General features: G+C 34.4%; 1 protein-coding gene across 2 annotated transcripts in view; it reads left to right on the top strand.

The window, feature by feature from the left end:
* cpne5b (copine Vb) overlaps positions 1 to 12,627 on the top strand; it is a 179,295-nt gene that overhangs the window by 117,564 nt on the left and 49,104 nt on the right. For both annotated transcript variants that reach the window (XM_065241715.1, XM_065241716.2), the window contains 4 exons: positions 360 to 401; positions 520 to 595; positions 9,342 to 9,395; positions 12,531 to 12,592. In XM_065241715.1, the coding sequence (XP_065097787.1) occupies positions 360 to 401; positions 520 to 595; positions 9,342 to 9,395; positions 12,531 to 12,592 (234 nt within the window). The remainder of the gene's footprint in view (positions 1 to 359; positions 402 to 519; positions 596 to 9,341; positions 9,396 to 12,530; positions 12,593 to 12,627) is intronic.

The following is a 12,627-nucleotide window of genomic DNA, read 5'->3' as shown; positions in this document are numbered from 1 at the left end:
TTAGGGGCGACTGCTTGCATTTGTTCCCTCAGTGTTTTTTATGTAAGCTGCTGAGCAAACACCTGCCTCAGGACGCCTTCAACATCTTGTTTCTGTTTTAATTGTGACTGATGACTCAATTTAGGCACTAACAGCAAGAGACCAATCAGAGAGCTGAACTTAACTTCAATGAAAGCACAAGTTTTTAAGCGGTTAGCCTTTGAACACCTCTGAATCAACAAAACGTGTTGTTCATTATTTACCCATAAAACCCAACTGATGTTCTTTAACTGTTGTGATTGAAAGTGCTGAATGTAACAACTTTGTAAAGTGATTTGTCAAGCACAATTGGGAGTTTTATGCCTTCTTTTGTTTTGCAGAACAATAAAAGTGGAGGTGTACGATTGGGATCGTGATGGCAGGTAAGACGACGACTGGCTTTAGATGGAGCTATATGTGAATGCTGGAAGAAAAAGAAAAATATATTTATAGAGGAGCAGGGTTGGATGTAGTGAATGTGTGAATCTTCTCGCCTTTTAGCCACGATTTCATCGGTGAATTCACCACCAGCTACAGAGAATTAGCCCGAGGACAGAGCCAGTTCAACATATACGAGGTGAGATGTCAAAAACGCTGCATGTTTGCCAACCACTTCACTACACCCTTTAAAATAAATCTGCTAGAAAGCATTCTTCACTGTTTGTTTCCCCAAAGAACCTTACAAACATTTCTTTCCTTACTTTTTTTACTACAAAGAAGCTTTTGTGCAACAGAAACATTCTTTATGAAACCATACAGCCCAACAAAGAACCTTTAAGGAACATTTATTTTATTTTTAAGAGTGTATGGTAAGCCATAAATAAGTTATTTTACAGAATCTGCTTTTATATATAATAAACGTATAGAGGAGCTAAAGCTGTCGATACCAAATATAACAAAAAAGCATCATGAAGTGGTTCATATGACAGGTGTGATGTATTTCTAAGTTTTTTATTGCTTTGTGAGAAGAAATACATGAAAGCATATTCCCAGACAATTCATAGCTCTAATATAACTCATGTTTATATTTACATTTTTATGCATTTGGCATACGCTTTTATCTAAAGCGACTTAAAGTGCAAGGTATACATTTTTATCAGCACGTATGTTCCCTTACAGTTTGGAATGATGCGAGAGTAAACTATGAGAATATGTTTATTTCCACACTGTTAGACAAAATGGGTCAGCACCAGAGGCGTCATGCCCATTGAAACTGAGGGGGCACGTGCCCCCTCTGTTTTTTGAGCCAAATGGATTTTGCATGCAACCTCAAAATCAAAAATAGTACATTAATCTGTTACTTTCTTTTAATCTGTTTAAAATGCCCAACTTATCAGTTTTGTGCTGCATCCGTGTTACTTTTCAGAGATTTTTGCGTTTTGATAGTGTTTTGATCGTGTACATTACTTTATTCTGGCGGCAGGCGCTGCGAATCACAGACACTCATATACGAGGTAAAATTTAATGCAAAAGTCCATTCCTCTAATAATTTTATCTAAACATTTTTTTTTTTAAATCATTATTGAACATTAAAATCAATCACGTGGCTATAGCTTAATGTCATTTTGGTTGTTTATATACTTTATAGATTTAAAATGACATTAATTTCATAGGATAATGCAGTTGTTGTGCAAAATGCATAAATGACAGAATTAAACAAGTCATTAAACAAAACGTAAATAAACAAAACATGCCTTTTCAGATGTAAATATTATTCCAATATGTCATTAATTCGATTGAATAGTATTTGATATAAAAGTTAATCAACACTTTTATTTTGGAGGTTTTTGCATTAAGGCAGGGGCGCTCATAATGTTAGAAATGTAAGTGCAATGGAAAAGACTGAAAGCTCTTTAATATAATTTGTGTGATGTCTGTGTATGCACAAATATCTGTGAGTTTTGCACACTGTGCCCCCTTAAAAAAAATTGGTGCATGACGCCCCTGGTCAGCACCCCTCAAAAAGGTCCTAATATGGGGCTTGAGCACTCACCGAAATGGCCATGGAAAAACACCAGATATGCTCAATTAATTTTAATCAAATATGCTTTAGACATTTGGGAGCCTCTCTGATTGGTGGATCTCGTGAGTTGTAATATCTATAATGTTTTGATGAATAAGCTGAAAAGGGGAGCTTTACATTACGCATTTAAAACCGTGGGGAAAACACAACCTCCTCCTTCTTTCCAAAGTGCTTAGGTGCTCCTGTAGCGTCTGCCGTTGCTAAGCAACCTAAGCGTTGCATGATGCTGTGCCGAGCCCCTATCTGCGAAAAAAGAAATTGTTGCTTATACAGATACAGTATGTATACATTTGGTACCAATATTTACCTCTGAGGTACTATTATGACCTCTTTAGGTGCAAAAAGTATGTATGAAAGCTGAGGTACAGTACATATCCATTTTTCTGACAGTGCAGGGAACACGCATAATGATAAGATATTAGCTATAGCAAGTTTTTGTAAGTCACTTATAAGTTAGGGCTGCCCCCTAATATTCAACTAATATTAAGTCGACCAGGAGAAGCTTGTTTGAATAAATTTTAAGGATAATGTTTGAACCAAAAAGTTAAAGTGCATACTGTGCAGGCAAATGTTCATGTATTATTCTTTCAACCTCAAATATATATCTTATATTTTTAAAATATATAAGCAATATACAACGTTTCTCATGTCTGTACGGTACTGTACAAATTTAGATGCGGTACATCTAGTTTTAATTTGTGGTATTACTTATTGAATATTTATATTTATTGAATTACTTATTATGAATATTAATCATGAAACATGGATGAAGAGAGACTGATTAGACGTTTAAAAGCTGAAAAATAGAACAAATTCCCCAGTTGCACAAGGAAAGCCATAAAAGCGGAGGAGCGATGCGTCTCTGTACAGTAAAGGCCTATGTGTGTGCGCTCCTCAGCGCATAAACAGAGAAAAACAAAAAGATAAAAAGCAGCACAGGTAAAGAACTTGAAAAATGATATGCAAACCTGCCAAATTACAGAGATGCCAGTACAGTACTTAAATGATCAATGGACCTTGGTGTTTGGCAAAATATGGTAGGTAATTTGCAGGAGAATTTTTACTTTAAAAATTACAGACATGACCTTTTGGCATAGGATTAAGATCACAGACAATCGCAATTTTAACAAACGACTAGAGGTCACCAGGTAATACGAATTCCATTTGAATAGAGCATAAGCTGTTCATTGTAACTGATGCATTTATAAAATTATTTAAATTGTCGGGACTTCTGAGTGTTAATTTATATTTTAAAGACTTATTAGGCTCAGTACAGTATGTCTATGTAACATAAAACAATGTTAGAAATATTACACATAATGTATCTTTGAAACTCAAACCATAATCAGATGCGTCCTCCACCGTATATATATTTAAATAATAAATTAATATCATAAAAGTGCGACTAGTTGAATAAAAGTGAAAATGAACAACTAGGAAAATCTTTTATTGGGGGCAGCCTTACTGTAAAGTTGCTTTGTATTAACTCTTTTACCACCAGCATTTTTTTAAAAAGTTGCCAGCCAGCGCTAGCGTTTTTCATGATTTTCACCAAAGTTTAATGTCTTCCAGAAAATTTTCTTATTTAAATATATAAACATAGAATATACCAAATGAAAGAACAGACCCTCTGCTTTCAAAAAAAAAAAAAAAAACGTTTCATCCTACCTTCAGTGGTTCTTTTGTAATCAGCTTTTGAATATGGGTAGGTTTCTGCAAAAACACCACATTTAGATAATTCCATTTTTGTGACGGACTTTTCATAGAGATCCCATTCAGAGCGATCTTTAAAACAGACACGGACATGCAGCCGCTTGCCATAGGGCAATACTTCCGGGTTTAAAAAGTTGCAGAACTCAAATCCACCTGGTGGATAATAGCGGTATTGCGGAAAGACGGAAAATCTCGTCATTGGAGGGGAAGCGTTTTCTCTTAATTGACGAGATATCTCATCAATGGCGGTGAAAGAGTTAACATCTGCCAAATACTACATAAACGTAAATGTTTTCGTGGACACACTTCTCCGCAACGAATATTAAAATTGTTCAACATTCAACACAATATACCTAAAAAATTCAAGCTATTTCATGCATTCTGACTTATTAACGCTGTTTAACAGTTGGATTTCTCAAGCAAAACATAGGCAAAGTGTCAAAAAACCAGTTGGACGTATTGAATGCACTTTACCAGGGAAAGTTCTTTTTCTAACATAAAAGATTCATACGTAACAATCTTGATTTATTTCTTTAATGGGCAATTCAGTGCAGGAAGTACAGTGGAAGTCCTTATATGGGCACTTTAACCACAATAGCGCACGCACACACCAACCAAGAGCTGAAACAAAATCAACTTCACCAGAAAAGTGTGTTGTTGTTTGTGAAGGAAATGTAAGCTTGTTCAGCTTCCCAAAGAACCCAGCATTATGGAAACAATGGATATAGTTTATTTACCCGAGGTAGAAGTGGAGTTGTGCGTGTGTTTTTGTTTAACGCTGGATTTAGTTGAAATGGGGCGGCCCCAACCGGGTCACGAGTCCCAGGCGGTAAAAAAAAATGCATCAAATGTCTGTGTTTTGTTGGCAATTGGCGCGTATGTGCATATAATGTCAAAGACACAAACATGTAGTGAATCGTAAATTATCCAGATATAGTAGGATAATGTTTTGTGTGTGGTGCTTGCTCGTGACTTGTTCCTCCCCCGGTACGCATCAAGAGGGTCGGGTTTATTCGGAAAGAATCGGTACAGCTGATCTGTCTTTATAAATCTGATAAAACTAAAGACTCTTTGGATATATGAAGGATGTAATACTATAGGTACTCGAAATTAACATGAGATAAGCAGAAACAGTGTGTGTTATGTGAGCTTTAACAAATTTGTTTCTTCTTTTTTTACTTTAATCTTATTTTTTTTATGTAAAACTCCCACTTTAGTATCTTCCTGCCAACACCTCCTCCTGACTCCACACAATGTAGGTGTAGAAACACCTCTCTTTGTTTTCCTCTAATAGCAATTCTCTTGAAGGTGCAGCACATATGCAAATGGTGAATAATTGCACTGATTTTTTTATCACCTCTCCAGCATTTGTTTCTGAGCTCTTATTATGAATGTGCTGATATTCACCAACACATAAAAAATCTTGTGGCAGGAAAAGCTGCAGCCTGAACAATTTGTGTTTGTTAGAAGCTGTCCCATGAGGGCTGATGAAACATTCATAGTGTGTGTGTATGGGAGGTTACAGCTTAAAACGCACCTGTTTAGTGACCTTCAGTAAGATCTGGTTTATGCTTCTGAAAAAAATGGTCGTTTTAATAGATGCTTAGAGCGTTTGTCAAAAATGCTGTGTGGTTACAGTGTAATAGATGTTTTATTTCAGTACATGACCTTTATATACATTAAACAGCTTTGGAATTTACATCTTAAACATCCTATTCTGTATCAAGGGTTCATTTTCTGTAAACCTGAAGGGGTGATGGGTCATAATGAACACATTGAACACTTTCATCTCCAGATCTCTGCAGCACATCCTCAGCAGATAGAGTCTGTTTGAGCCATTGATTGCTTTGTGTTTGGAGATGAATGGAGGGCGATCAGGGGTCTGCTGGTTCTTTCTTCTGCACTTCAGCAGAACGAAGAGGTCGTCTGCATGGTTCCACTTTCATTTGTGTGGATCTCAGCATCATTATCTGTCGTATTCTTCCTCGCTGTCTTCCTCTTTCTCAGTGCCGTCGTTCTGTCTTGTAGAGATAACAATCTTGAGCGCATCTATCTTTCCGAACTGCAGTCAGTCAATAATAGGATATAGGTAATATTCAATATTACATTACTGTGGAATCACTGCGTTATGAACCAGTGGCTGGGTAAATATAGTAAATATAACACACGCCAGGCTAACTTGACCCTTGAAAAACACAATTTTTAACCCAGCAATTGTGTTGTTTTTTAACCCAAAGGATGGTTCATTTTTATTTAAACATTGGGTTAATTTTACTTCATAAATGGGTTAATGTTTATTATTATTTTATCTTAATTTTATTTATTTTATTTTGTTACTTTATTGCAGATGTCAATTACACCACATTGAAAACACATGCCAACATTCTTTACTTTTTTTATTAATAGCATTACATGGGCTGTAAATGAAATACATTTTAATCACAATAAAATACATTAATAAACATTTATTTCACCAGAAAAAAAATGATAACTTTAGTATATCCTCTTTAAAAGTGCTGACCGGAGTCTGTCCTGATGATGGTCCAAAAAGTCTGCGACAAGTAACTTCACTGTGGGGTTGATTTGACTCAGCAACTTTGTATACGCACTTGAGATGGAGGATAAGCAACTTTAACCCTTTGTCTTTACCACACATGTTCAGTTTGAGGAATGTATTTTATGCAACAGTTATAAACTTTCTTTTGAATGATCTGAAAAAGCAGATTATGTGTGTTTTGTTTACATGACATGTAGGGCTGCAACTAACGATTATTTTAATAATCGATTAATCTGTCGATCATTTTTTCGATTAATCGATGAATCGGATAAAAAACAAAAAAACAAGAAAAGCATTCATTTCCAACCCCTTACTCAAAACAGAACTAAAATCTTTAAAAATTTCACAAACGTGTTTCTCCTTGAACATACCTGAGCTGTTACAATAATAAAAAAATAAAATAAAAATGGACTAACACAAAAAAATACACATGTATGCTTTACATCTGCCAAATATATAGACTTTTTATGATGCATTTCCAATCAAAAGAGGGAGATCAAAAACATAGTATACGAGTATACTCCCAGAAATAAAGGTACAAAATTTGATGATTTAATGTACCGGTCCATGACGGGGAAAAGCGTTCATACAACTCTCTCTCAAAGTTTTATTCCTTTGTTTAATATCATTGGAGTTTGTCATTGGAGTTTTTTATTGGTTTTTAGAAACTTTTTTTACCCGCTGTCGTCGCTACATAAAGCATAAGCATGTCGTCTTTGTTTGTTTACCTCTTTTTCGGCTAACTTCCAGTTGACGCGCTTACTTTTGGGAGGAGTAAAACACTGACGTGGTTTTCCTCTACCTCCGCTGTTTTTTTATCTTTTCTCCGCCTTCTGTATGAGGCGCCGAACTCTGCAAGCAACAGTGCGCGAGAGAGACCGAGTGTGTTTACTCCGCTCCGCGCTTATAACTGAAGTTTTTATTTTTTTTTTAATAATTAAACGTCTCTGCATCACGCGACATAACAAATCGATTATGAAATTCATTGCCAACTCTTTTAGTAATCGATTTTTATCAATTTAATCGATTCGTTGTTGCAGCCCTAATGATATTAATCATGTCACGTGTAAAATCAGTCATCTTTTTTTATAACAACATGTTATTTGCTTAGGTTTCTATAAGCTATGACGTAAAAACTTCAAGTCATTTATTTCGAAAATGTCGGATTTTATTAAGTCATTAATAAAACTCATCCCCGCCATCCATTTTTTTTTAAAGTTGCCTGCCAGCAGTTTTTGTGATTTTCACAAAAGTTTCACAAAATGCCTTCCAGGAATTAAAAAAAATATATATATATATATTTATATATAAACAGAACAGACCCTCTGCTTTCAAACAAACAATAAACAAACAAACAAACAAAATGGGAAAAAACTTTCATCTGTATTTTTTCTCTGCTTATAAACTATTTTTTGCCAAAATCTAAAATTAAAATAGCATTTTTGTGAAGGAAATTAGTTAGAGGTCAGATTTAGAATAATTATCAAAACATGCACAGAGTTTAAAATGAGTAAATAACATTTTTGCTTAAGTGTTTTTATAAATTGGGTATCTAGTGGATAATCACAGTATTGCAGATTAACATAAAAATTCATCAGGAACACGTTTTTTATGCAAATGTTTTCTCTTAATTGACAAGACAACTCGTCAATGGCGGGGAAAGAGATAAAGGAGTCCAAAAAAAAGAGTAACCAATGTATTTTAGGATCCTGTGGGTGTAACAAACAAGCTAACCGGTAATGATAGTGGTGCATGTAAGAACGTTTCACGTATGTGTTGTCACACATCTTTGCTTTTTCTAGTAAACAATAATGGTTTTATGGATAAATATATTGAAACCTTGTTTATCCAATTAAATGTGTCCGTGTAAAAACCACAGCCTCTCCACACCTGAATTCAATTCAAACAGCACCACACAGTTCAAGTTCATTTGACCCAGCATTTGGGTTGATGCCTCGCAGGTGGGGTGCATTCATCTAACGGTCAGTGAAAACAACCCAAATATTAACCCAATGATGGGTTACACAAAACAACTCAAAAAACTACCCAAGACTGAGAAAATACCCCAATAAAATCAACCCAGCTTTTGGGTAGAAAAAATAACCCAACATTTTTTAGAGTGTAGAGTGCCCCTCTGGTGGACAATCCAACCCAAAGATATAGTGATATGTACCAAGAGAAACTTATTTCAGATTTCAGGTTATGCAGAAATGTATGCAGAGGTTATTACAATGAGTCGTGTAGAGTTTAAAACAACCCAGCATCCATAGAGTATTCAAATATGTTATTTTGGTATACGGTTACATCTAATCAGATCTGAACTGTCAGATCAGATTTTCTCCATCATTTTTGACGCCACGCTTTCGTGTGCAGTATTGTGTGAAGCTGTCCAAATACCCTTATTTCTACGTACTCTTTCCTGAAATAGTGAACTGTGTGACATTCACTCTGTAGTGAATGGTAGATTTTTGACACGATATACGCATGAATGCATGACATGCCTCCATGGTTTTATGTTCTCTCATGCGTCTTGTGAGTTTGGCACAGCGAGATGTCATGATAGACATGAGCAGAAGAAGATTCCCAGTTTTCTGTCCTTCCTTGCCATACAGACTGTATGAGAAAGTATCTTAACATGGTGCAGATTCTCACATTATTACTACAGTATAACGCAGAAGATCAGACATCTGAATCACATTTATGTGCAGTGTGAACAACCGAATCTAATTTACAGTATATGCAGTGTGAACAACGCTATTAAGTTTGAGTTTATTTTTTCAATGTAATAGATTTTTGTGTCTTATCTTCAACCGGAGAATTTTACCTGACATCACATTAATGATGGTATGGTATAATAATACAGAGCTTCTGCATGTAGTGGATTTTTACAAGGAAATCCTTCATCGATTCCCTTGAAGACACCATGCCTTGAGGAAATGCTTTTATCTGTATAATGAATCCAAAACCGTGCTCCCCACCAATCTAACCTATCTGATCCAAGTTAATCTGGTTTCTCCCTTGATGTTTTAGGTGGTGAATCCGAAGAAAAAGATGAAGAAGAAAAAATATGTAAATTCGGGCACGGTAAGTGGAGGCGAGATTAGGTTTTTACAAATATAAGCATGCATTTACATGTATATCAGAGCATGCGCTCACACGCTTGCAAACAAAACCTGTAATTACAGTGGTTTTGTGTAATTATATGATGAGAAAAGCGAAGACATGCACAGTTACTTTTAAATGTCTTCCTGCATTAATGACTATCTCCTCTTATACCCTTGCTAATTAAAACAAGTGCTAAAAACACAAGAGCGAGCTTTTCTTGGGGGCTGCACTGACACAGTGTTTTCACATTGATGGGGTCTTTATAAAACATTGTGCTTAAGCTGATGTGTGTCTGGCTCATTGTATTCAACAAATAGTCAAGCTTGATGTTTAAATTGGGCAAACAGCATAGCCAAGACGCAAACATTAAACCAAAAGGTCATTTTTCTTCTCAGATATTTCTACTGTGAAACAAATTTTGTCTGCTGTTGAGTTTTAGAAAAGATCTAAGGAATGTCTCAAACTGTGCTCAGATATGCTCACATCCCAAAGTCTGCTATCAAAACTGACTGAATCCTAGAGAATGTTAATTATCTCATTTTTAAAGAAACATGCTAAAAAATAACTTTCAGAGGACATCTCAACAATGTCTCAAACTATGCTCAGATTTGCTCACATCTCAAAAGTCTGCTATATAAAGTTTTTTTTTAATGACCAAAACCTACAGTATGTTAAAAATTATAAAATTTTATTATAAACATGTTTAAAAGTTTCAAAGAAATTTTAGCAATGTCTCAAACTACACTCAGATTTGCTCACATCCCAAAGTGTGCAATCAAAAGTATTTTTTAAATGACCAAACCTGCAATACAGTATGTTAACAGTTGTCTAATTTTATTAGAAGCATAATAAAAAGTTTTGAGGAAATTTCAACAATGTCTCAAACTATGCTCAGATTCGCTCACATCTCAAAAGTCTGCTATATAAAGTTTTTTTTTAATGACCAAAACCTACAGTATGTTAAAAATTATAAAATTTTATTATAAACATGTTTAAAAGTTTCAAAGAAATTTTAGCAATGTCTCAAACTACACTCAGATTTGCTCACATACCAAATTCAGCTATCAAAAGTTTTTTTTTGGATGGCCAAAACCTACAGTATGTTAATAATGATCTAATTTTATAAGAAACATGTTAAAAAAGTTTCAAGGAAATATTAGCAATGTCTTAGACTATGCTCAGATTTGCTCACATCCCAAAGTGTGCAATCAAAAGTATTTTTTAAATGACCAAACCTGCAATACAGTATGTTAACAGTTGTCTAATTTTATTAGAAGCATAATAAAAAGTTTTGGGGAAATTTCAACAATGTCTCAAACTATGCTCAGAATCGCTCACATCTCAAAAGTCTGCTATATAAAGTTTTTTTTAATGACCAAAACCTACAGTATGTTAAAAAGTATAAAATTTTATTATAAACATGTTTAAAAGTTTCAAAGAAATTTTAGCAATGTCTCAAACTACACTCAGATTTGCTCACATCCCAAAGTGTGCAATCAAAAGTATTTTTTAAATGACCAAACCTGCAATACAGTATGTTAACAGTTGTCTAATTTTATTAGAAGCATAATAAAAAGTTTTGAGGAAATTTCAACAATGTCTCAAACTATGCTCAGATTCGCTCACATCTCAAAAGTCTGCTATATAAAGTTTTTTTTTAATGACCAAAACCTACAGTATGTTAAAAATTATAAAATTTTATTATAAACATGTTTAAAAGTTTCAAAGAAATTTTAGCAATGTCTCAAACTACACTCAGATTTGCTCACATACCAAATTCAGCTATCAAAAGTTTTTTTTGGATGGCCAAAACCTACAGTATGTTAATAATGATCTAATTTTATAAGAAACATGTTAAAAAAGTTTCAAGGAAATATTAGCAATGTCTCAGACTATGCTCAGATTTGCTCACATCCAAAAGTCTGCAATTAAACAATTTTTTAAATGACCAAAACATGCAGTTTGTTAACAGTTGTCTAATTTTATAAGAAATATACTAAAATGTTTTGAGAAAATTTCAACAATGTCTCAAACTATGCTCAGATTTGCTCACATCCCAAAGTCTGCTAAAAAATTTTAATGACCAAAACCTACAGTATGTTAATAATTATCTACTTTTATAAGAAACATGTTAAAAAAGTTTCAAGGAAATTTCAACAATGTCTCAAACTACACTCAGATTTGCTCACATACCAAATTCAGCTATGAAAAGTATTTTTGGATGGCCAAAACCTACAGTATGTTAATAATTATTTAATTTATAAGAAACATGTTACAAAAGTTTCAAGGAAATGTTAACAATGCTAACAACTACACTCAAGTCTGCAATTAAACGATTTTTTAAATGACCAAAACATACCGTTTGTTAACAGTTGTCTAATTTTATTAGAAATATACTAAAATGTTTTGAAAAAATTTCAACAATGTCTCAAACTATGCTCAGATTTGCTCACATCCCAAAGTCTGCTATATCAACAGTTTTTTAATGACCAAAACCTCCAGTATGTTAAAATTGATCAAATTTTATAAGAAACATTCTAAAAAGTTTTTGATGAAACAAAAATGTCTCAAACTATGCTCAGATTTGCTCACATACCAAAGTCTGCTATGATTTTTTTTTTAACAATTGTCTCACTTGATGAGAAACATGTGACACAAAGTTAATGCTATTTAAACCAAACATAACAATGAACTACATTACCTTTCATGAACAATGAACGAGCAATACAAATGACCTCTGCATTTGTATTCGTGCATGCAAATGAGATGCAAGGTGTGTGGGAAGTGAATGTGAAAGTGAATATGTAAGCAGGAATTTGTAGTTCAGCAGAGATAATGTGATATCGGCATCCTGCTTGATTGATGGCTGTGCCAGAGTTGTCTTATTGCACTGTATTACGAGATCAGCCTGAAAACATTGCCTCCCTGAGGGCCCAGCACTCACATCATTCACAGCCTCAACAGTACAACTGAATCAGAGACTTATATTAAGATAATTTCTGACATAACCAAATTGGCGACTGCAAGCATTGTGTGAGATATGCAATAAAAAATCTGTTCAAATGTTTGTGTCAGGGTAAATCAGTTGTCTCTTTTGATCTGTTTTTCATGCAGGTGACACTGCTGTCATTTTCGGTGGAATCAGAGTCGACTTTCCTCGATTACATCAAAGGCGGGTGAGTAGAGAGGAGACATTCTTGTGGTTTAAATC

The sequence above is a fragment of the Paramisgurnus dabryanus genome, chromosome 14 (genome assembly GCF_030506205.2).
Source record: "Paramisgurnus dabryanus chromosome 14, PD_genome_1.1, whole genome shotgun sequence".
NCBI classification, from domain to species: domain Eukaryota; kingdom Metazoa; phylum Chordata; class Actinopteri; order Cypriniformes; family Cobitidae; genus Paramisgurnus; species Paramisgurnus dabryanus.
This window is presented reverse-complemented; position numbering and strand designations above follow the sequence as displayed.